General features: G+C 43.7%; 1 protein-coding gene across 1 annotated transcript in view; it reads left to right on the plus strand.

Annotated features, from left to right (window-relative positions):
- The window catches only part of MAP3K9 (mitogen-activated protein kinase kinase kinase 9), a 264229-nt gene that overhangs the window by 173033 nt on the left and 66476 nt on the right, over positions 1 to 24720 (plus strand). Inside the window, exon 7 of the mRNA XM_069208799.1 lies at positions 21419 to 21541. Within this exon, the coding sequence (XP_069064900.1) occupies positions 21419 to 21541 (123 nt within the window). The remainder of the gene's footprint in view (positions 1 to 21418; positions 21542 to 24720) is intronic.

Consider the following 24720-nt stretch of genomic DNA (forward strand, 5'->3'; position numbering starts at 1 on the left):
GTAGTTTGGCACAAAAGTTGTCGGGGTACCTTAGAGGCAATGTGTAAAGTGTTATGCACCACACAAACAGTAATAAAATACAAACACGACACAAGAAAGATCCCACGGCAATTTAGAATAATAGTATACAATTTAATAAATAAAATGAGACCAAAACAACAAAAAACCAATCAGTAGAACTGGATATATACAATTTTGAAGGATTAAGTAAAAACGGTCTAGTCACGCTAGTCCGGGACAAAGTCACAGGTTCAGGCTAATGCAATGGAGTCCAGGCCGGGTACAACGACCAGGTTAAACCCATTGAAAAAGTTACTTTCTGAAAGTCTGGCGTGCAGAGTTAAAAACATCAGGAGTTCACATGAGGAGCTCTACTGATGCCAGCCAATGGTCCAGGACCCAGGGAAGCACCTTCTGGGGAGCAGGAACTTACTCCAGCAGAGACCAGCAGGGCTCGTGCAGATACAGTTGCAAGTCCAGGCAGGTCCAGTTGCAGCAAATCTGCTGGGTAGTGCAGGGAGACCTCTGGAGCTTGTTGAGTCCCCGCAACTCAGAACAGGAGGTCAGTTAAATGACCCTTGCAGTCATTCTGGTAGTCCTGGGGTCAAGGAGAGGGTGCTCTCTACTGCAAGCAGCAAGGCAGGTCTCAAGCAGTAGGAAAGTCCTCTGAAGGACAAGACGGGCCTCAAGCAGCAGAGCAGTTCTCTGAAGAAGAAGGTAGGCCTCATGCTACAGGGCAGTCCTCTGGTAACAGCAGGGTAGTCCCGTGAGAAACAAGGCAGGCATCAAGTAGCTGGGCAGTCCTCTGAAGTACAAGGCAGTTCTTCTGTAGTCTTTTCCAGGTCTAGGAGTGTACTGAAAAGTTGGTTTGAAGGTCCTAATTTTATACATGGTGCCATATTAGTAGAAGACATTTCTATAGTTTTCCCCTCACAGATGATTTTGGAATTCCCTTCTTCCCTGCCCTAGACCCAGAATGTCTGGGGCACAAAAGGTTAGTGTGAAGTTCCTTGTATGTGTGCTGAGGCACCTTCTTTGAAGTGTAAGTAGGGCTATGTACAGCTCCACCCCTCCCATACTGGCAGGAAGGCCCAACCTGCCATCACCCAGTCCCCCTTTTGTGCGACTGTCTGGTAGGTCAGCCAACTACACCAAGCCCTCTGACCCCGGAAATAGACTTGAGGCACCAAATGGTTAGGACAAGAAATTGTCAACTTTCTAAAAGTGACACTTTCAAAATTGTGACTTTAAATAAGTCCAACTTTACCATTAAAGAGGATTCCAAATTACAATTCTTTTGACACCAAACATGATATGTCGATCCGCACCCAAACAAAAGTTATCACTTATTTAAGGTAACCCAATGTTATCCTATGGTAAAGATAGGCCTTGCAGTCTGAAAAACGAACAAGTGAGTTTTTCACTACTACATCATGTAAAGCATAAAAGAACATGCTCATCTTTTTAAATACAATGCACAGTGCCCTATGAGCTGGTTAGGGCCTAACCTAGGGGTGGCTTATATGTATTAAAAAGGGAGTTTTAGGCTTGACAAAAGGGTTATTTTGCCGATTCAAATTGGAAGTTTAAAGCTGCCCACAGGCTGTAATGGCAGTCCTGAGACATGTTTTAAAAGGCTACTTAAGTGGGTGGCACAATAAGTGCTACAGGCCCACTAGCAGAATTTAATTTACAGGGTCTGGGTACATGATGTACATGATCTACCACGTTACTAGGGACCTATAAGTAAATTAAATGTGCCAATCAGGTGTAGTCTACTTTTACCATGTTTTAAGGAGTGAGCACAAGCACTTTAGCACTGGTTAGCAATGGTATACAGTGTCTTAAAGCCAACAAAAATGCATCCAGAAAACCGGAGGGTTAAAGGGAAAATGTTTAGGGGTGACCCTGCAGAGAGGGTCAGGTCCAACAAGCGCACATTTAAATACTTGAGTTCAGGATGTGCACCCTACAAGCACCTCTTATATTTAATAGACAGGGATGTTGCTCCATCTATTATAAGAATCTAGGCCACGTTCATGGTTTACATGAGTACTGACTTGCCTCTTAGTTCGCTAATGGAATTGTCGGGGGAGAGCCATTAATGTTTAAAAAAATAATCACTTTTAATAAATGTCCATCTGTGCAATGATATCATCTGGTGTACTAAGGTGAAACACTTCTGCATTTACAGAAATACACTTTTTTTAAATTTTGAATAGATTGTACTGTATTTTACATTATGATGCACAATATACATGCAGAACACTTTAATGGCGCAGGTCATGCACAGACTCTGTGAGCCAAACCCAGACCAATGACTTGCCTCTGGCTCGGCTCGCCTTATTAGAATGTCTGCTTGCCCTCTTCTGTTTGCGTCTTGGGCTTAGTACATGGATCCATCAGTCATTTGACAAAATGATTTGTAAGAAGTGAGGATTAGAAACTTGGAGTCCAGCACTCTTGCACCAGTTTGACACCTCTACCATCAAGGTTTCTTGTATCAGCGATAATGAATGGTGCATGCAGCGAATACACATTTTAAAATAAATAATCGCAAGGCAGGGACTCCAGGCTGTTGTTCTGCACATGACCGCAGTCATGAGTTCCCAGGGAAAACTACCAGGCCCAGGTGGGATGGGCAGGGGGTGTAGCTTCAGCAAGAGTGAGTGGACTGTGACACCCCTCAAATGCATTCTTGGTTTGGTATTTGGGTCTGTGGGCCCTGAATCAGGTCTACTATGTCTATGTTGGTTTTTATTCCTGTTCTCATTTCACTCAGATGTCTTAAGTTGCTCATTTTTTTGGGATAAGGACCCTAAATATATATAGTGAACAGTTTACCAAAAAGGTAGTAAATGTGTACCCATAGAAGTACTCTTGTAATTGGGGCAAATTTACATTAGACATTGGCGGTAGTAAGCTTGGAAAGCTGTACCAATCTCAGGTTTCCAGGCATACTACTGGCAATGAAACACCCAGAAGGTGGTGGGATGAATGCTTGCAAATCGTCTAACCAGTAGCAGTCTCTCAGGGTAAAATTCCAACCAATCATTTTTTGCTCAGTGCGCCACTCTAGACCGAAGCCCACCTAATGCAAATCAGTACTGATACTGTTCCTCACTGAAACAGTCTATCCAGAACTTTTGACATCTCACCCCTCCACCCTGCAGCCCGCTGCTTTATTAGTTGGGAAATTTGAGATCAAATCCCCCTCAATCTCACCTGACTAAGCTACTCCCTTGCATAAATACAGAATGCTAGTGCTCTAGTTGTTCATTAGAACACTGGGGGAAGCTGCTGTAGAACCCTAGGGAATCGTATGACAGGATGCTGCCATTTAAAGTACATGATTTACTCAGAATATAGTGTGAACTCATAGATAATGTGTTCTCCTTTTATCTTCTGGGGCACCTTCCATAACCTCTCTGAGAAAATCATGAGAGAAAACAGTTTTCTCTCAAACATAGGCCCTCATTCTGACCTTGGCGGGCGGCGGAGGCCGCCCGCCAAAGTCCCGCCGTCAGATTACCGTTCCGCGGTCGAAAGACCGCGGCGGTAATTCTGACTTTCCCGCTGGGCTGGCGGGCGGTCGCCTTCAGACCGCCCGCCAGCCCAGCGGGAAAGAGGCTTCCACGATGAAGCCGGCTCGGAATCGAGCCGGCGGAGTGGAAGCTGTGCGACGGGTGCAGTTGCACCCGTCGCGTATTTCACTGTCTGCGCAGCAGACAGTGAAATACATGTAGGGGCCCTCTTACGGGGGCCCCTGCAATGCCCATGCCAGTGGCATGGGCACTGCAGGGGCCCCCAGGGGCCCCGCGACCCCTCCTACCGCCATCCGGATCCCGGCGGTCGGACCGCCGGGATCTGGATGGCGGTAGGGGGGGTCGGAATCCCCGCGGCGGTGCAGCAAGCTGCGCCGCCGTGGAGGATTCAATGGGGCGGCGGTACACTGGCGGGAGCCCGCCAGTGGTGCCGGTCCGACCGCGGCTTTACCGCCGCGGTCGGAATCCCCATTGGAGCACCGCCGGCCTGTCGGCGGTGCTCCCGCGGTCCTCCGCCCTGGCGGTCAAAGACCGCCAGGGTCAGAATGACCACCATAGTTCTTTAAATCCCAGCTTAGAATCAGCATTTTGCAGAGGGTAATTTCACTTGAGAACTAATCAGAATTCCTAAAATGAGTACAATGCCACCAATGTAAGATTTACATTGTAACTAAAATCTGTTACCACCCTTCATATATGTTTTATTTTTGACTGTCAAAAGTAGGCTTTCAGTGCAATACAGTTCAAAAGGACAGTGCCTTGGGTCCTGTTTGGCTGCCACAGTATGTTGCTGGCCTACACATCATGGGGGGTGGGGGACTGGGGCCCTCCCAAAATGGCCCCATTGGTCAGGTGTGCTCACACTACCTAATTATAAATGTATTCAGTTTCTGGGCGCAGGGACCATGTCCCTGAGCCTTGTAATGGCTGCCACAACATATTGTTTATGTTGTGGCAGCCAATCAGCATTGACTAGTTGCCTTTAAACTGACCAGTCAGAGCATATCGGTGCAGCAATACATATACCTAAATTTCTCACCCCTTCATAGTAGACCCAAGCCCACCTTTAAATACTTATTTGTTGAAAACTGCTGAACTTATTTTTCTGAGTACTGTTCTAACTTTGGCCAAATGTGGTGTAATTCCCTTCAGCATGTTTGTCTATATTGGGAGTTGACATGGGAAATCCCATGTTTGGAATCCCTACTCTTCTTCTTGTTCCCCCACTTGGTACAAAACCTTTCCTGAATGGTCCGAGCTAGATAAACTTTTTTTTTAAGTTTTGTGCAGGTTTGTCAAACGCTGTCAAACTTATTAGCGAAAAAGAAATTGCTTTTCCAATGGAAAATTCTGTCCTAACTATGACTACGCAATGGCGACTGCCACTGTGTAATTGTAATCAGTTTGTATATGTGTGTTTGTGGGTGTGTGTTATAGTCACTAAAATAGTAAAATTAAAGTGTAGCTGTAGTCTGCAGAAATTTGCAAGTTATGGTTTGGACCACAATCCATACATTACAAAGCAGACATGCAAACCATTACATGCACACCAGATGCAATGCTCCTGACCTCACCTTTGATATGACAGATGCAATTACATTGCAAATTATCTTACAGATGAGACTTCATATCATGTTGTGACATATTGGTAAAAATATTTTGAGATCATAAACTTTGTATTTTGTGTCCGAGTTAGGCCTCGCAAGTCTGTTACAAGAGTTATGGATTGGGATCCTAACTATTATCTGTGAATTTCAGTGATTTGTTCCAGTTTACTTCAAAACCATAACTCAATTTCAACTATGTTTTAGTGTGCTTCTAAGTATTTTTAACCATTTCATATTTATTCAAGTGAAGTGGGGACAAGTCTGTAAGGTAATAGTTTCCATTCTACAGTATATCTTCTCAAATATCAAAACTAGCACAACACACTTCTACAGTTTTCTTATTATTTCAACTCTCAACAAAGCCTGCCCATTTACCACTCCACAACAACCTGGAAGGGATCAGCGATCTAACTCAAAGACTTAGGGTCTGATTACGGCCTTGGCGGAGGCGGATTACTCCGTCACAAATGCAACGGATATCCCGTCTGCATAAGTTCCATAGGATATCATGGAACGTCGGGCGAGATATAGTAATCCCCTCCACCAAGATTGTAATCAAGCCCTTGGAGTCATCACAACTAGTGTCAGCGTGTTCTCATATTGTTGTCCTAGCAAACATTGAAGGAAGAATCAGCTCTTGTTTTTAGAGTCATTTAAGAGACAGCCTCAACACAGTTCTCCAACGTGTCTCTTATCAGTATCCCTTATTACTGAAACAGAGTCCAGTTTCTGGGCCGTGTGGGACAATGAGTTCTAGGGATACCTTGCAACAGAAAATCAAGCAAAGGACACTAAATCACTTCAAAGTCTTTGTATGATTCCATAAGGGTATTGCCTAGCCTCTCCACCACCAGTTCATAAACGAAGATACCACAAAGCATTGGTGGAGGTTCTTTCTTTTTCCAGTTGGCTGCCTAATTCTTTTTGGCTGCTACCAGACATCTACACATCACTGTTCCATTGGATTTAGTTTGATATTACAGTCTTTAAGAGTGAAGGCCTAGAATACAGTGGAACTATTAGTTAGTATGGGCTACCCCCAAGATCATCTATTACAGCTAGGATCTCAGCCTAAAATGGTTTAATCAGTCACACCAGTTATTTTCTGAAATCTCATAGGAAACTACAACTTTTCAAACTCATTGCACTTGTGTGCAGGAAGCATTTGCTCAGTTTGACGGGATTATATACCAGTCATACATGACCTTGTAAAGGCCTCTCTACCTGCCATGCTATGACAGTAGTTAGGTGTGTCCTGCCAGAGGGTATTCCATTGCCTTATACTAATGATCTCCCCTATATTCCTTGTCCATTATATCTTGTAAGCATGTGTAGTCTGTAGAATGGACATTACACATGGAGAGAGGAGGAGGGAGAAGGGGGGACAAATGTGGAGGAACACGCCGTACTTAGCTCCCTATAACTCAAAATACACAAGAATGTACGGGGTTCTCTAAAAGAGGGCGTCGCGGATATCAGCGTAGCCCTGGGTTGTATGTGTTCCTATTTGGAAAGGTAATGTCAGTGAAATGTCAGTAGGTAACTGCAGAGTGCATGTGCGGGGAGGAACAGCAGCGGAGGGAATTCCTTTTACGGACTAGGTGGTCTCACACACTATATAGTGTCATGCTTCATCATTTGACCACCTAGACCCACCCAGGTAGGACAGTGCCACCTGGGCGGACTCAACCTCACTGTTAAAGGAACAGGAGGGAGTGCGTAAATAAACTTGTTTCTGGAAAGATCGGGATCCAGCTAATCTACTGAAAAAATTAAAAACACCTAAGCAGACACCTGTGAGGAGTAACATATTTAATAGTGGTGTCTGACTGGTGTAGTTAAAACGGGGGTTGGGACGCCTCTGTGAGGACAAGGACTCACAGGGTCACCTAACTAATAGCCAACATGTTTCTGCCCTCAGAAGTGAGCCAATGAAGGTCTCGGGGCATTCGTCAGGGCCTAGGATCCCTACGTCTCACGTTGGAGGAAATTACTCTATGTGAAAGTCAAAGAGTGTGAAATAAAAGGTCTACCTTACCCAAGGAATTACCTTGAGGCGGCCTATGGGGGATAAACAAACAATTAGAACACTAGTGGCACACGGCACTGCAAAACCAACCAACTGCACACGTGTCAAGGGGATGCATTCATGCACGAAACACATATGTTCATAAAGGCAAAATACATGCGTGGAGTGACCAAGTGGGTATATCTATCTATACAAGTGGACAGTCCTACCACAGCAGGGAATTACAATTCTTACCCTTTTCATAGAGGCTACTAGCCTCTGGTATCCAGGAGGGGGAGTGTCCCCTTATAGTCACACACTAAGGGAAGACAAAAAAGGAGACGGACACAAAGACAAAGTGAGGAAAGGGAGGGAACAGGAGTAGTCAGGATAGATACAGTTGGGCACTAGGGGGGGTGGTTCCCACTAGGAACCCACTATCATTGCTAAAATAAAGTGATACTGCTTCGGAGAAAAAGTAGTAACCCGAAGTGGCTATAGATAATAGTCATAAAAACAGGTAGAAAGTAAGATTAAAATCAATGAGGGAAGGCTTATCTGTGCTGCCTGTGATCCGTGCAGCCACTCACTACATCAAAGGGGACGCTCGCCGTGCGCCTATATCGTCCATTATGGCGGAAGGACTCTCCTTCAATGATGAGGATCTGACAGCCATTTTGTTGGCCCCCTCACTTCTTGGTGATACAACCCTCTCCAAGAGTTTGTCCCAGTTGAGCGACTGGGACACACTAGTAGAACTAAAACGATCTCATGTCAAAACTATTCTCCACGGGGCCGTTCTAACTGAATACCTCCGTAGCAATACAGCACCCAATGGACTGTTGGTCACCAATGCCCCACGCATATTCCTTGAAGATCTAGAATTTAGAAAGGATTGGTCTTTGATAGCATGGAAGTGTACCAGAGATTGGCTCATCCTTATCATAAAAACAGCGACAAGGTTATCCGAGGCACTTCTAATTCAGATCAAAACGAGTGAGAATAACCTAAAATCAGGGCTGAGCATTCTCTCCTTCAAAAAGAAACTAGAGGAGGTAAACAAAAATATGAACGAGCATAAAGAATATCTCACTCAGCGAAAGATCTCTAAATTCCAAAAAGATCTCGATCGGTTCTCCCACGAGAAAATATACCCTTACACCAAATCCGATTATGTAGCAAAAATTAACAACATATCCGACACTTCATCTGGTGGGAATACCAGTTCAGATAATGACAGTACATCATCAGATAACATGCGGCAACGTCGTGGACGACGTGGGCAACGCCGGGGAAGGTGGAATCATCCACCAATGCTACCCCCATGCCCCCCATACCATAATCAACAATGGGGTTGGCCTTCCCAATATGGACTCCTACCTCAGTACCAGGCGCCCTTTTTCCAGCACCCTGCACAATGGTCATTTCCTGAGCCACCGCAGCCTTTTTTAGACAGAGGCAACGGGAGGGGAAAGGGAAAAAGGAAAGAGGTACACTGGAGGCCAAGAGAGGACACCCCAGAGAATACTGCACAAAGGGAACCCCGCCCAGGGACAAGCAAAACACTATAACTAGCCTGATGGATAATCAAACAGATAACATTATCAATCTGAGCAACCGTGCTCTGAGTGAACTTGAAACTAAGGCACTAAACAAGGGCTTAAACTTTGTGCCCACGCCCAAAATTGACTTATTTAAAACCCGAACAGAACTAGCGGGTTTGTTCCGTAAAATTTGCTTGAAAATGTTCTTTTTGGGTAAACATTTCGAGGCTTCTGAACAAAACACTGGTCTACGCCCCAAGTCCACTTTCTGCCCAACCACTGGACAGATGCCCTCCGAGGTCCTGGCTTTTGAGAAATCAGTATCCTTAAAGGTCAACGCACTTACCGGGACCACCAACAAAACATACCATAATATGAGTATGGCCGAGCTTTCAGCTCTGAAAGGTCTAACATCTGACCCCACGATAATCATTAAACCAGCAGACAAAGGGGGAGCAACGGTAATTTCTCCACTTAAAATGTATAGAGATGAGTGCGAACGTCTACTGGGTAATACCCATAATTAGAAACGCTTATCTCGAGACCCCACACCTGATATTCAACACGAGATTTCCTTTTTTGTGATGAAAGGCATGGAGAACGACTGGATTACTCGACATGAGGCAGACTTCCTGATACAGGCTAACCCTAGGATTCCCTATTTTTATATTCTTCCTAAAGTGCATAAAGGGAAAATCCCCCCTCCAGGTAGACCTATAGTATCCGGTATCGGATCGGTTTTAGAACCCCTTTCTCAATTCGTGGATTTCTTCCTTCAGCCACTGGTCATAAGAATTCCAACTTACCTAAAAGATACTACGGATGTGTTAGTCTTATTAGACTCTGTGTCCTTTGACACAACTAGAGAATTGTTGATCACCCTGGATGTGGAATCCCTGTACACCAACATTCCCCAGGAGGCCACTCTGCAGGTCATTAGCGACCTCTTGGAAGCCAATAGAGGAGAGTCACGTACGCCCCCTGACTTCATACTGGACCTTGCACATTTGGCTCTCACAAGGAACTATTTCAAGTTTGAGGATAACTTTTTCTTGCAAATACAGGGTACATCTATGGGCAGCACTTTCGCACCTAGCCTGGCATGCCTTTATGTTGATCACTCAATCATGATGACAACCCGTTCTTCCAGCAGATTAAACTCTGGAAACGATATATAGATGATATTCTATTGGTCTGGACAGGAACTAGAGATGAGGCTATGAATTTTGCAAATTGGTTGAATGCAGCGAACCCTTTCCTGAACTTCACCATGACCATAGGTGACAACCAACTAGCATTTCTTGATTTATCAATCTATGAAAGCAATGGGGCACTGGCCACAGAGATCTATTATAAACCCACAGACCGGAACAACCTGCTCCAATTTCAGAGTTTCCACCCAAGGTCCCTGAGGGAGAATCTCCCTGTAGGTCAATTTTTACATCTGCGACGGAATTGTTCCACCCTCATAGACTACCGTAAACACGCTGATAAATTGGCTATTAAGCTACAAACCAAGGACTATCCTACACATCTGGTGAAGAGAGCATACAAAAGAGCGTGCAATAATAACAGGGATCAACTTTTGCAACCACGCACTAGGACGTCAGACACTGAACAAATAGTGTGTGTAACTACTTTTAACCCATTATCCAATAAGATTCAGAAAATCATTAAAGAGGAGTGGAAAATCCTTATATCTGGGGGTTTACCTTTTCAGCAGCCACTACATGTGTTTAAAAGAGCCTCAAACATACGGGACATGGTTGTCCACACAAGACCCAAAGAAAAAAACAATTCCCTCACTACACAAACCACATTATGGGGTCTTCCACCACCAAGAGGACACTACCCATGTGGCAACTGTAGTGTCTGTTGTTTTACTCAAAAATCAACAACAATAGACCTAGACCTTAAGACTCCATGGGCTCAAAGATCCCTAACCAACTGTAACAGCAAAAACGTGATCTATTTGATCAGATGCCCCCTGTTACCTCAAATACGTGGGAATGACCTCAAGAAAGGTCGCCACAAGAATCTGTGAACATAGGAGTACGATCCGTTGTAAATGAGAGGCTACTAAATTGACTAACCACTTCCTTTTGAAAAAACATTCTGCAGATGACTTAAACTGGACGGTCATAGAGCAATTACCTCCATCGACCTCCAATATGACACAGAGACTGCTCCAGACCGAACAACGTTGGGTCTGGAGATTACACACGGACACCGATGGTCTTAATGACGAGATCCCCTGGTTCACACTCAATAAATGAGTTCTTCTACTAATCCATGAGTCCTCCAATCCGTCCGCCTCTGCCCTTGCTTCCCTGCTCCTCTCCCATATGCCCCGTTCCCCCCCCCCCCCCCCATCCCTTCACGGTTTCCTTTCCCTTTGACCCCTCTGTTCCTTTGCTCTTCTCTTTCACCCTGTTTGTCCTACCCCCCACCTTGTCTCTTTTCCCCACACTCCCTTTATCTTGCCCTTTTGTTTTTCTTTTCTTTTGTCCTCTTCATCATTATCTTTTACCTCTACCCCTACTCCACTTTCCTGATCTTTTCTTCTCGCTCTCTTTTCATCATTTTCACCTTCTTTCCTTTCTCTCTGCTCCCCTTTCCACTCCCCTTCACTCTCTCCTGCCCCCGCCCCCTCTTTTCCCTTGCGGTTGTCACCCCCTCCCTTACCCTCTCTTTCTTCTCCCTCTTCTTGTTTCCCCTTTTCTTCTCCCCTTTCCTCCCCCTTTTCCCCCCTTTCCCCCCCCCCCTCCCCCCTCGGTTGTCACTCCCTCCCTCCCTCCCTTTCCTTCTCCTTTCCTTCTTTTTCCCCCCTTTTGCATCTCTTTATCCCCCCCGCCAAACCCCCCCCCTTCTTCCCCCCCCTTAACAAACCCAACCCCCCCCCTTTCTTTCCTGGCTCCTTCCTTTTCCTCTCTTTTTCGGTCCACAGGGCCACGGGACCGCTGGGAACTACGTTTCCCAGCGGCCACCGGGAACGCGAGGCTTCCGCTTGTGGCGCTCGGGCCGGAACCTTCCGGCCCGGGCCCCACCCTTGCACTCGCTCGCATTCATGCCGGCGCCCCGGCTCAGCTGGGGCGCCCGCCATTACGGCAACCATATCGAGGTCAGAAACGCAAAGAGGCCCGCGGCGGTGATTGACTTCAATTGAACTCTAATTACTGCGCGAACAGGGCGCACCTGGAACATCTTACAGCCATAAATAGACCGTTCTCCCTCAGCCACTTGTCACAAGCGGTCCAAGGAGAGGACGATATAGGCGCACGGCGAGCGTCCCCTTTGATGTAGTGAGTGTCTGCACGGATCACAGGCAGCACAGATAAGCCTTCCCTCATTGATTTTAATCTTACTTTCTACCTGTTTTTATGACTATTATCTATAGCCACTTCGGGTTACTACTTTTTCTCCTAAGCAGTATCTCTTTATTTTAGCAATGATAGTGGGTTCCTAGTGGGAACCACCCCTCCTAGTGCCCCCCTGTATCTATCCTGACTACTCCTGTTCCCTCCCTTTCCTCACTTTGTCTTTGTGTCCGTCTCTTTTTTTGTCTTCCCTTAGTGTGTGACTATAAGGGGACACTCCCCCTCCTGGATACCAGAGGCTAGTAGCCTCTATGAAAAGGGTAAGAATTGTAATTCCCTGCTGTGGTAGGACTGTCCACTTGTATAGATAGATATACCCACTTGGTCACTCCACGCATGTATTTTGCCTTTATGAACATATGTGTTTCGTGCATGAATGCATCCCCTTGACACGTGTGCAGTTGGTTGGTTTTGCAGTGCCGTGTGCCACTAGTGTTCTAATTGTTTGTTTATCCCCCATAGGCCGCCTCAAGGTAATTCCTTGGGTAAGGTAGACCTTTTATTTCACACTCTTTGACTTTCACATAGAGTAATTTCCTCCAACGTGAGACGTAGGGATCCTAGGCCCTGACGAATGCCCAGAGACCTTCATTGGCTCACTTCTGAGGGCAGAAACATGTTGGCTATTAGTTAGGTGACCCTGTGAGTCCTTGTCCTCACAGAGGTGTCCCAACCCCCGTTTTAACTACACCAGTCAGACACCACTATTAAATTTGTTACTCCTCACAGGTGTCTGCTTAGGTGTTTTTAATTTTTTCAGTAGATTAGCTGGATCCCAATCTTTCCAGAAACAAGTTTATTTACGCACTCCCTCCTGTTCCTTTAACAGTGAGGTTGAGTCCGCCCAGGTGGCACTGTCCTACCTGGGTGGGTCTAGGTGGTCAAATGATGAAGCATGACACTATATAGTGTGTGAGACCACCTAGTCCGTAAAAGGAATTCCCTCCCCCCGCTGTTCCTCCCCGCACATGCACTCTGCAGTTACCTACTGACATTTCACTGACATTACCCTTCCAAATAGGAACACATACAACCCAGGGCTACGCTGATATCCGCGACGCCCTCTTTTAGAGAACCCCGTACTTTCTTGTGTATTTTGGTCTGTAGAATGGATTCAATAGTATGTTAAATAGTGAGGTTACCCTCCCTCTGGACCCACTAGCTATTTTAAGACAGTTTTTCAAGCGGTAAGCTGATGAGTGACTTTAGGCTGTTCTGTGGCTGCATAACAAAGTGGTTTAGTTGGGGAATCAGAATCTCTCAGATTGATCTGAATGGAATGTCTGCTTCCATGAGTTGAAGTACAACACCTCCTGCCCACTACACATATCTATGACTGTAAGACACTCCCCTAATGTCTGTTTGTCAAACAGGCCAGATTGGAGGGCTGAGATAAAGGTGGGGTTAAAATGTATTGAAAAATGTGGGGGATGGAAAAGTTGGTCCTAGTGGATATCTAAAGAGAGAGTCCCACACCAATAGTGTATTAACATAGGCATTCGTGAGTCTATCTAATTTAGGTTTCCAAATTAAATCCCTTACTGTCCACAAGAGCCCGATCTTCACGCACCCTATCCTTACCAGTGGCACAAAGTAACCAATGTGCTATGACTCGAAGTTGGGCTGGTTTACAGTACAGATGCAAATCTGGGAGCACCAGTTCTCTGGCCATTCTGAGGAGTTTAAACAGTTTATAGCTTAATCTTGCCTGGTCCCCTTTCCAAAGAAATAATAGTATAATGGATTTAAGAACTGCAATGGAGTTTTGGGTACCAGGAGAGCTTGGAATAAATGTAGAACCCTTGGCAAAGCATTCATTTTGATAGATGTCAGAGCTAGAAAATGTCAGTCCACCTAATTGAATGGTTTCTATGTGTCCAGAGAAGGAAGTACTGCTGGGAGTGCTTACTTTTTGTGTTTATTTCAATGAGTTGGATTTTTTGCCAAATGTTATGATGGGTCTGCCTGTGTTGGGTAAATCTTGATTGATCAGGCCCAACAGTGGATATAATCTGGTTGCTAGGACTTCTGCATTGAACTTGGCAAAAAAATGTAAAAGTGCAATACGCTTGTAGTAGGAGCATTGCACAGCATCCTTACCTTGCTTTAGAATTACTGACACATGTGCCTCTAACATAAATGGTGTCATTGTCATATTTTGCCTAATTGATTCAAATACGTTAGTTGGAAGAGGACAAGGGTGATAAAGGAGACTTTGAAAAAAGTTGGCTGTGAAGACATCTGGGTCTGGAGCTTTGTTGAGATTAAGCAATGCAGTGGCCTCTTTAACTTTCTCCTCTGTAAAAGAGTTTCCATTTCCTCTCACTGTTCCTCTGCTATCTGTACAAGGTTGACTTCTTGCAGCTATTGGGATTGTGCTGTTTCTCGTGGGGATTCTTTAGAGTAAAGACGCGTGTAGAAGTCTCTAAAGACTTCTAACTTCTGCCACTTGTCCAGAAGGGAGTTATATTTGCCCAATGTAGCTTTGTTCTAGATTATGTCTAAGTTGCCTAGACCAATTGTTGTACCCATGTTATTGCCATGAATGTGCTTTGAGTCTAAAGGGAGTGTTTTCTGCTTTATCAGTTTATTAGTTATGGTTTTCAAGTCTTCGATACAAGTTATGGATTGGGATTCTAACTATTACTTGCGGATTTCAGTTATTTTTTCTGTTTTAATTCACAACCATAATCCCACTTTAACTATGTTTATTAGTGTATTTGTTTATATTTTTTTCAACAAGTTCAATTTGTTCAAGTGAAGTGAGAACATATAATGTGACTCTCAGGATCATCACTTTAAGTGCAGTGTTCCTATTGGGATTTGTGTGTTCTTTTTCTGCTTGTGCTAGCTTCTCCTAGAAGTACTTGTTTTGCCTGCTTCATATTGACTAGGGGACCTCCTCATCTGCCACTTATGACTGTAACAAAGGCATCCCAGGTACAAACAGGACTAGTGTCACTTGACGGATTATTTTAAAAGTATTCAACAATGTGTTCATGTAGCTGCTATTTCCAAAGATGGGTCTCTAACTGCTGCTGAGTAGAATATCTGTCAACCATGAGCATCAAAGTGTTAACTAGTGCGCAGTCCATTCTAGATTATGTTGTGTGTGTGTGCAAGAAAAAAGTATAATCTGCTTGCACAATGTGTTGTTCTCTCCGCGGGTCTCTCATACCCATATCTCTCATTGTATGTTTGAGGTTTTCAGAGAACACCCTTGAACTACCAGTAGAGCCACCGAGTTATCCACGGTTGGATCCCAAACTGAGTTAGTCGTTCACAACTACAAGGTCCCCGACTCCTAGAACTCTTAATTTGTCAAGAATTTACAAAAGCAAGGTATCTGGATTGAATTTGGGGCATAAATTGTGGCTAATGTGAGTTTCCCACTTCATGGCATACCTTTTACTATGATATTCTTGCCCCCTTTTATCAGCTTTATAAGAAAGGGGTTTAAAACTTAGAGTACCCTAAAAATACAGTGCTACCCCACTATGTTAACACTTGGCCGCAGATCAAAACTCCAAAGGGTAGGATCAGGGCTTCATGCGATGTTCATCTTGCTTTCTAATGTGTGTCTCCTGGAGAACAGTGATATCATATCTGCTTTCCCATTGGTGCTGCCATACCCTTGTCCTTTTTTGGGTGAGTGAAGTCCCTTGGTTTTTAAGGATACCTATTTAAGTGCAGTGTGTAAGTCTACTAGTGATGCTATAAGGTAGTGACTGAGATATATCAAGAGGTTCAAACTTACTCCTTCCAGTATCTTGCCTGGTATCTACAAATCGCTAAAATATTCTAAAAATTCAGTTAGTCCCTTTTTATAACGTTAGTAACTGCAAAAAACGTGACAAAATTCACAAACATTAAAAAAACGAAAGTAAAGGGAAATGGGGTTGTGCATGGCATAGTGAGCCTTGGGTGTGGGGTGTCTCCATGGGCCAATTGTTGTTGCTCAATTTAGTGCACTTTAACTGACCATAAGTTGTCCAGCCCCTTTGGGTCTCCACTGTTGCATAAAGAAAAGATGTACGTTTGCAGTCACAGCTAGTTATCATGATTAAGTAATAATATGCCCAGGTTGAATGTGTTAGAAGAGGGAGACGTTAGTGTTCTTCTTCCTCCATGCCTCTGAGTGCAAGTTCCTTCAAAATGCAGCAGCACTGGCCACTGGTAGGTTCAAGATCCTGCTCACCAAGGAGCATTTAAAGAGAGCTTCAAAAGTTATGTTGTGTCCCTGTCGTTGCTGGATTTATGAGGGCTGTCCTACCATCTCTGTATTCTTGTTTTAGTCCAGGTGCCAGATTTGTGGTGTCCAGTTTGTCCCCCAGCTCTTGATCCAAAACACCTGGCAGGCTCTCTAGGATGATGCTGGATTTCTAAAAGTTGGGCTGCTTCATGTGTGTCAGTGAAGTAGTAGGCTTTGTCCTGAAAGACAAATGCAGTCCCAAGTGCTAGGTCCAGCTGTACTTTCATTACTGAGTTTTTCTGTGATCGTCTAACTGAGGTGGAAGGGGCAATCTCTTGGTAGATGATGCATATATGGGTCATAGAAGGTGACTGATTCTTTGCTTATGGCTGCTGAGAGGATGGCCCCCTTCACCTTGTAGTTGTGCATTTTGGCTAAAATGTCCCTAGGTATTTGCACTCCTCTAGGTTGTTTGGGGCCCACCCTATGTGCTCTGTAAATGCGGATTTCTAGGCGTCAGTTGTTTAGAACGGAAGAATAGAGGCCCATGGGGAATGCTTCCAAATCTACTCCCTCTGATTTTTCCAGCCTTCCTCTGTTTCGTGTAATTTCAATCTGGCCTTATTTTCTAAATCATCGTATTTCTGATTCCATTTGGACCTGCAATGTGATCCACTCAACCTTCGTTACTTTTTCTTCCAAGATTCTAGTGCCTATGGAGTCCATGCCAGCCTGTAGTTTGACTGTCTTCCTACTGAGGTCAGTTTGCAGGTCTTGAGGACTTTTCTTTTTAGCTGATTTGATTTCCTCTCCGTGTTCAATCTTGAAAGAGTTCATACTAGATACAATTTCTTCTTAGTAATTGCAATGTTGCTGACCTCTGGGCTCCTTTGCTGGCAAAAAGACAGTTTGTCTGCTTTCATGTGGGCAGCAGTAGTGACGAATAAATTGGTTACTTGTTTTTGAACCTGTCTTTTGGGTGAAATTGGATTTCACCCCAGTCTGATGCAGCTCCCAATAGATGGAATGTTTTCTTTATTGTGAGAAACAGGAAATCAGCATTGCATGTATATGCTATGCAGGGTTTATCGTTTGGTTGCTCAAATGCTTTCATGTTGCACAGAGAAGGGTCACAGGGGTACCCCCACCAGTGCAGTTATGCGACAAGTCCCCTAACAGAAACTGGCAGATGCAGATGTTTTCGTTTTCAGCTACTTTGCTATTCTCATTTGTGAGGGGGGTTATGGATCATCAGTAAGTGAGTTGGGTAAGATGCAACTGTTTTTTTATTGATTTAAAAATTCTCAACACAATACAAGAGGCCCCAATACAAGTGTTTGCATGTCTTTCATCATATGAATCAGTTACACCTTTTACCAGGCATCATTACTCATTAGTTGGCCACCTCAGTCGCGGCACTTCCCTCGCCTCTCACTGCTGGGGCCAAGGGAGCACGGTACGATCCAGCTTCAAACGTGTGTGGCGGTGCTCGCTGTTTATGCATTGTTATGCTGGGGCAATCTTTGGTGTCTCAAAAAGGGCACTCCATTCCTCTGGTCTCGCTGCTCGCATGTGGGCCCGTCCAGCGGGCTGCAGCCACTCTAAACTGGGCTTCAGTGTTGCTTTGGCACAGCCGTGTTGGATTGACTCTTGGTCTATGTTAATCTGTCTTCCATAGCTGTGTTGTCCCGTCCCTTTTGGAAAATTGCCATCAACCCCAGTGTCTTTGTTACACAAGGGGCTGCTTCATGGGCAGTGCCTTGGTGGCTTGTCCTCCTATGCTTACAGTTAAAGCAAATTCATGGCAGACCCTTCCAGAGCCAGGGCAGTAGAGTCTACGTGGCTGTTTTGCTAGTCCATGCTCTCTAATTCTAATATTTTAGGCACATAGTAATGTGTTTTAACCAAACCTAGCCATAAGTTCACTTTAAGCTTTGTTTATCAATCAAATAGTATAAAGCTGTTAGCATACTTTATTGCCCGTCTGCAGGCGTTATATGAGCTTCCTCATCGGCTTTTCTTTATGTAGTTATAAGATTATCTATTGTATGGATCGAGGGGGCATAATTAATCTGGATGAGCCGGGCATTTTGTCCTATTTATATAAGGCACCCGTAAAACTCTCAGTTAGTGTATTACATCAGAGATTCAGCTCCTACAGTTAAGATGATAGCGAGCAGTTGGCTAGCAAGTGGAGCAGGTAGCTTGCAACTGAGATTTTTAGGGTGCCTTAGAGACTGTTGAAAAGTCGTCCTGCTCGGTAAGTCTTAAACTACAACGGTTCAAGACTTTTTTATGCTTTACCATACACCCAGTCGGATTTCCAAATGACAACTAATCATAATTCAACCAGGACCAAATGCCTGAAGTGTGGTTGTTACGTTGCAGATATAATACAGATGTTTGTGAAGTGTCCTGAGCAAAGTGGATATTGGGCTGGTGTTATCCAGCTAGCAACAGACTGCTTAGGCTGCGACTTTGAGCGATCTGCCAGGAGGATCATGGTGGGCTATAAAATCATGCACCCGGATGGCCTCAGCACCCTGATGTCGATCATCACAGTCTTGTCTATGCTTAGCTCGGGCGTGGATAACCTTCTCTACCCCCAAAGGTGGCTGAGTGGTGGTCAATTATATGTCAAATATATGTGTGTGAGGTAGCTATTGCTAAAGCTAGCGGCTTAGGGAAATCTGGCCTGACCTGGTTGGGATCAAGAATTAATTTTAAATATGTATGTCGGGGAGGCTACCACTCTGGGGATGGTATTTGTTAAGATAATGCAGACTATACGATTATGCAATATCTGATCTTGCATGCTTGAGTCTGCTCGATTCTCTTGTCCCTTTTCACTCTTACTCTTTTTCTTTCTCAGTTTTATATATGTTGCCACAGGTATGACATGCATCTATATTGTGTTCCTGTAACATACTCTGATGATCATGACTGACTCTAAAAAAACTAATTAAAAAAAAAACATTAAAAACTGTAAGTATACTTTGTCATATGCCAATATGAAAACAACTCATGTATTTAACATAAATACATTCTTTCTTCGGGTCACATACAACAGCAACCCTTTGCTGTTATACTGGTTGCAAAGTTTCAGAGAAGTTTTTATAGTAGTGACTATAGGCAGCATGCAGGAGCACTCACCCTATTTCATAAGTCTTTCTGTCTTCAGTTGAAATCCTTTCATATAGAATGAATCTAAAGTCCATATGAAATAGGCTGTAGGGGCCTGCAAGTCAATATTTCCGTCTGTTGTTGTCTAAAATTAAGTTAAACAATCCTCAGGACAAAGTGTTGAATTTAACTTTAATTAATGACCCAAAATAAAACGAAGAAATCAAAATGCATACAATAAGAAGAGAAAATGAATGCTTGAGTACTGGTCTCAAAATCTAAGCTACAGCCAAACACCACTAATACCACAGGATGGATACAACAACAGTCTTAAGTGCCCAAATGAATCAAGAGATCCTCGTTAGACAACAAGAAACCGAAGTGTCGACATACTGGCCCCTACATCCTCTTCTATATGGACATTTGGTTCAAGCTATACCTAGATGATGAGCCTTAACTTAGGCAAAACTGGTCCTGGGTTGCTTGTGTTCTGATTCAAAGGAGAAATTGGCCTGGTAGTTCTGCTGGACACTGGACTGTTCATTTTGAAGCTGGGTCAGTACTGATTGGCATATGACTGGGTCCAAACTAAGATGTCATGGTGTGCAAAATAATGATGGACAGAGATGCGACCCGAGTAATTACGAATGGCTGAGACTAATTCAAGCATTCCATTCATCACTTTTTTGCAATCTTTATGTGTCGCCCTAAGGGAAACAGGTATGCCCAAATGCGGGTCCCTTGCACACTGTGAAACTGGAACCAAGTTATACCTGGCTGATGAGCCCTTGTTAGGGCAATATTATTCCTAAATTGCCTGTGCTCCAGTCCAGGGAGGACCTGGCCTTGCAGTCCAGGGTAGACTGTTCCCACTCAAGCAGGGTGAAGAATTGATTTGCATATGGTTTGGTCCAAACTGAGGTGGCATGTTGTGCAAAACAATGATGGACTGGGATGTTGCCCAGAGGATTTACCAGTGGCTGAAATTACTTTAAGCATTCCATCCATTAATTTTACTGATGGACTACCAGCTTGTTTGTTTGGAAAATAATTCCTGAAATCTGTTCCGTTTTGGTCATACACTATTTGAGATAATACCGTATGGAATTGGAAATGGTTCTGGTCCCGCTATCAACAGGACTTTTTTTCTCAAAAAACCCCATAAATGGTAGCATAACATGAGGATCAATTTCCTTGTTCAAAACTGTGGGAGAGGGTGATGTTTTTCAGGATCTTAGCTAAGTGGCACCGATGACATGTCTTTCCATATCTAGAAAACAAGATGACCTTTTCCCAGTCGGTCTAAGATTGATAGATTACACTCCAGCATCTGGATTATTTTACGGTTTGCCCAGAACAGACATTAAGAAATCATTCAAGATGGTTGAATCAGAGTTCTTGTAGACCGGTCCAAAATTTTGCCTACAGTTTATTATCAGGAGCAGTGTCTGTACTAGAACTCTGAATCTTGCCTGTGTGTATCAGTTTCAGCCTTTCAACAAAAGTAGGTGCACTAAGTATACACTGAATACAGGAAAATGTACATCAATAATTGTAACTATCCTCTCCGTAGCACAATATTGATGTAATCAGTTGCTAAGTTTGAGTATTTAATTGTCTGAGATTTCATTAGACTCTTTCTGCTAAATTATGGCAATATATTAAAGCAAATACATATTTAATAAATGACTAGATTTCAATTCATTCTGATATGGCGTGTTAATCTGAACCAGTTGATTATGTCTCAGCTTTCTCTGGTCATGTCATTGCAGTCAACTGTAGATATAGTTTACAAGTTCATGGATTTTATTGTGTTGCTATGTAAATCAAGGTCAGATATCTCTTATTTGCTTCCACAAACAGAAAGTTGAATTTGACTGAGTACATCAACAGAACCACAACTTTATACATTATTATCCAATTGTAATATTTGAAGCTAAGCAACATGTTTCAGATTTCTATTCCAAGGCTGCATGAACTTTTCTGATGTATGTGTGTGTGTTTTTGTTTGTTTTTCAACAGATTTTCAGCACAAGTTTACAGTGCAGGCATCTCCAACCATGGACAAGAAGAAGAGTTTCATCAGTAACCGGTCTAGCCCTCCTGCAAGTCCTACAGTCATCCCACGACTCAGGGCCATACAGTGTAAGCAACTTACGAAAAGTGATGTGCATAAAAATCCAACTGACTTAAATACAGCTACCATATCATATTATATTTATTTATTTGTAGAATTAAACTGCTGCTCTTTTAAGGTCGTCCTAATGCTCGAGCTCCCAAAGAGGAGGAGTAGAAGAGGAAACCTAAAAATGCCGAAAGAACCCAGTTTTAGTAGATTTTTTTAAAGTGGAGCGGTCACTGATTTGGCGTATGTGAGGTGCCTGGATGGTTCCTCTCAGCACCTGTTAACAAGTTGTTAGCCCCATCCAACAACAGGTTTCTGCACCTTTTTTACCAGCATCCAAGAAAGGATCGTGCCTGAGGGTCTCTTATATAGAGCCTCTCTTCCAAGTGCTGAGATTGTTAAGAATCCTCCTGGTTTCACTGCACAGCAGAGGACTATCCTGCAACTTGGTGGAACATGCAGCTTCTGGCTTTCAGGAACCTCTACCAGCCACCTCATAGCATCAGTGACTTCGCCTCTCAAAGTGCTTCCCTTATAATTTCCACTGAAAACAGGCAAATGCTTTTGAGCCAGAGTTCCTCTTTCTTACATTGTATGAGATGGATTGCTTAAGGGTTAGATCTGGTCCAGTCAGTACCGCTATCCCGTCGATGTAAAGTTTATTAAAGCAGGAAGCTGTAATGTAAGAGTAAGGCCCAGCCGGTCCGTCTCATCCTGCTGTTCAGTCCATTCTGTACCAGACAAAAGACACCAGATACCACATTCACAGACACATCTGGAAGCAGCTTTGAGTCCTCTTCATGTGTAACCTGCTCTTGACCCTATATTACCTAATGAAGAGGCAGCTGGAGCTGAGGCATCAGGTTTTACAAATACAGATGGCAGGTGAGGAGGGTTCTGTGCAATTTTTTACCCTGCAACGAGTGTGCTTCCAGCTGTTTCCAAAGGACAAGACAGTTTTAATTCAGCCCTTTGTGGCTAGGATATCAATGCGGTGGATGTTGACCTAATTGGGAGGTGTTTTTCCAGAACCACAGATTGTTAGCCATGAACTTTGAGTGGGACTAGTGGTTAAAGAAAACATTTCAACCTACAGACAGTGCTTTACAAGAGATTGTTGGAGATCTGTAAGATGATGATACCTGGATTCAGCAGATTTTACATTGACACCTATATCAAGATCAGGTCCACTGTGGCCTTCATCGATGTCGGGTCTTTTCAATTTACAGCAACTAGTAAAATTACCCACCTGGCCCGAAACCATAGATTGGAAAATCATCAAGCCCTCCCACAGTTACTAAGATTTACAAAGCCAAGTTGACTGGTCAAATTCCAGCTCACCTTATGGAACTTGTGTAACATGCCCTGCCCTTTTTCCATATCTTCCTCGATCCACACTATTCCGCTTCTCTGTTGCTCCACGATTGGTTCACAAATTGTCTACTTTACAGCATAGAAAGAGATCCTGATCTGTATGAGTGCTTTACAAATATCTAGAGAGAAAGAAATGGATATACTAGCCAGGGCTATGTAACTATGAGTTTATGGAAAGCAGTGGAATGATACAAATGATCATGACTGACCATTAATCCATTCGTACAATGGATTAGTCCCAAGCAGTACTAGTAACTGATAGCTATTACCTGGCCACATTACCTTATTCTTACGATAACGGTGCCGGCCAATAAGATTTAATTTTTTTAAAGAGTGTTATCAATACACTCACTGAAAGTGAGAACTGCAAGTTCCATAGCCAGTATTCATTCGTTGATGAAATAACTCTTTGAAGATAAACAAGTTGATGCAAAAGGTATTATGAAAGATGAAGAACCAGCTCCTCGTCATACTATTACCGTGTCTATGGACATTGGAGACAGTGACTGTCTCCAGTGGCTGTTTTAACGAGACGCACCTGGCTCAACAAATTCCCCTTAAAAATGTACTTTCTGATGAATATAGTCAATTTTAGATATTGTGTGACTGACCTATTCAAATGCCCCCTCTACTGAAAAAGCACTAGTAAGACTCTTACTATAACAGTGAACTCATCAAGTCCCACAGGCATATATCTCTCAGAATTTGATGAAAATCAATCAATCAAATGAATCATAAGTTTTTTACAGCAAATTGTCAAATTTATTAACCTAAAATATGGTATTCTCGTAGTAGGAAATCCCCCTTTTATGCGTGGTCACCCCTGAATGTTTTGCCTTTTGCTGGACCCTAGATTTTTGCAGCCTTTAGAACTCTGTACACTTTACCTCTGTTAACGAGATGTAGAGTGCCAGTGCAGCCCCTTAAAACATTGTTAAATTGGCTTATTCCCCACTGGCATATTTACCTTTCCTGAACGTCCCTAGTATGTGGTGCAGGAAATGCACCCAGGGCCTGGAAGTTAAATGCCAGCTGTGGAGTGCAGCACATATTCTTGCTTCCACTATAGGGACAGTACAAACATAGCTTGAGACCTACCTGTTGTAGCCTAAACTCTGCCGTGCGACCTGTAAAAATAACCCTTTTGACAGGAGAATCCCTCCCTTTTAAATATTAGTAAGTCACCCGTATGTAAGCCTTGTAGCCCATAAGGCAGAACAAATATTATTTAAAAGTGAGACATGTAGAAAATTAACGCTACCATGTCCTTACAGGGAAACGGACAAGAAAGCTATTTTCACTGTGCCAGGCCTAGTTTTCCTATTTTGGAAGCCATATATTAAAATAATAACACTACTAACACAGGATAGGGACTATAGCAGGGACAGACATCAACCCAGTTTAGGGGTTATTAGGGTTCTTTTATTGGTGTGACATCTTATAGGAAAAACAAATAGCCAAATAATCTCTTGGCTTGTCCTTCCTATTGGTTGTGTCCCGTCTTCTGTGAGGTGCAGTCCCCTCTCAGCCGAAGTCTTCACGGTATGAACCCTCGGATAAACATAATGATATTTTAATTAATCAGAAATGTGCTCTTGCCAAGCATCCTACCACCAAACCTCAGTGCAGTGATTTGCTTGGTCCTTCATTATTCTCTCACCAACTCACTCAATTACCTCATGTTGTGCTGCTCCCTCTTGTGCATACTAAAATGTGTGCAATATCAGGCAACTAGTAAAGGTAGGCTATTCGTGCACCAACTCAGTAGCAAGGTCCATGCACACTTGCCTGAAGCCACGGCCCCCGGAATAGGGCTGCAGCAACT

The sequence above is a fragment of the Pleurodeles waltl genome, chromosome 9, assembly GCF_031143425.1.
Source record: "Pleurodeles waltl isolate 20211129_DDA chromosome 9, aPleWal1.hap1.20221129, whole genome shotgun sequence".
Classification (NCBI taxonomy): domain Eukaryota; kingdom Metazoa; phylum Chordata; class Amphibia; order Caudata; family Salamandridae; genus Pleurodeles; species Pleurodeles waltl.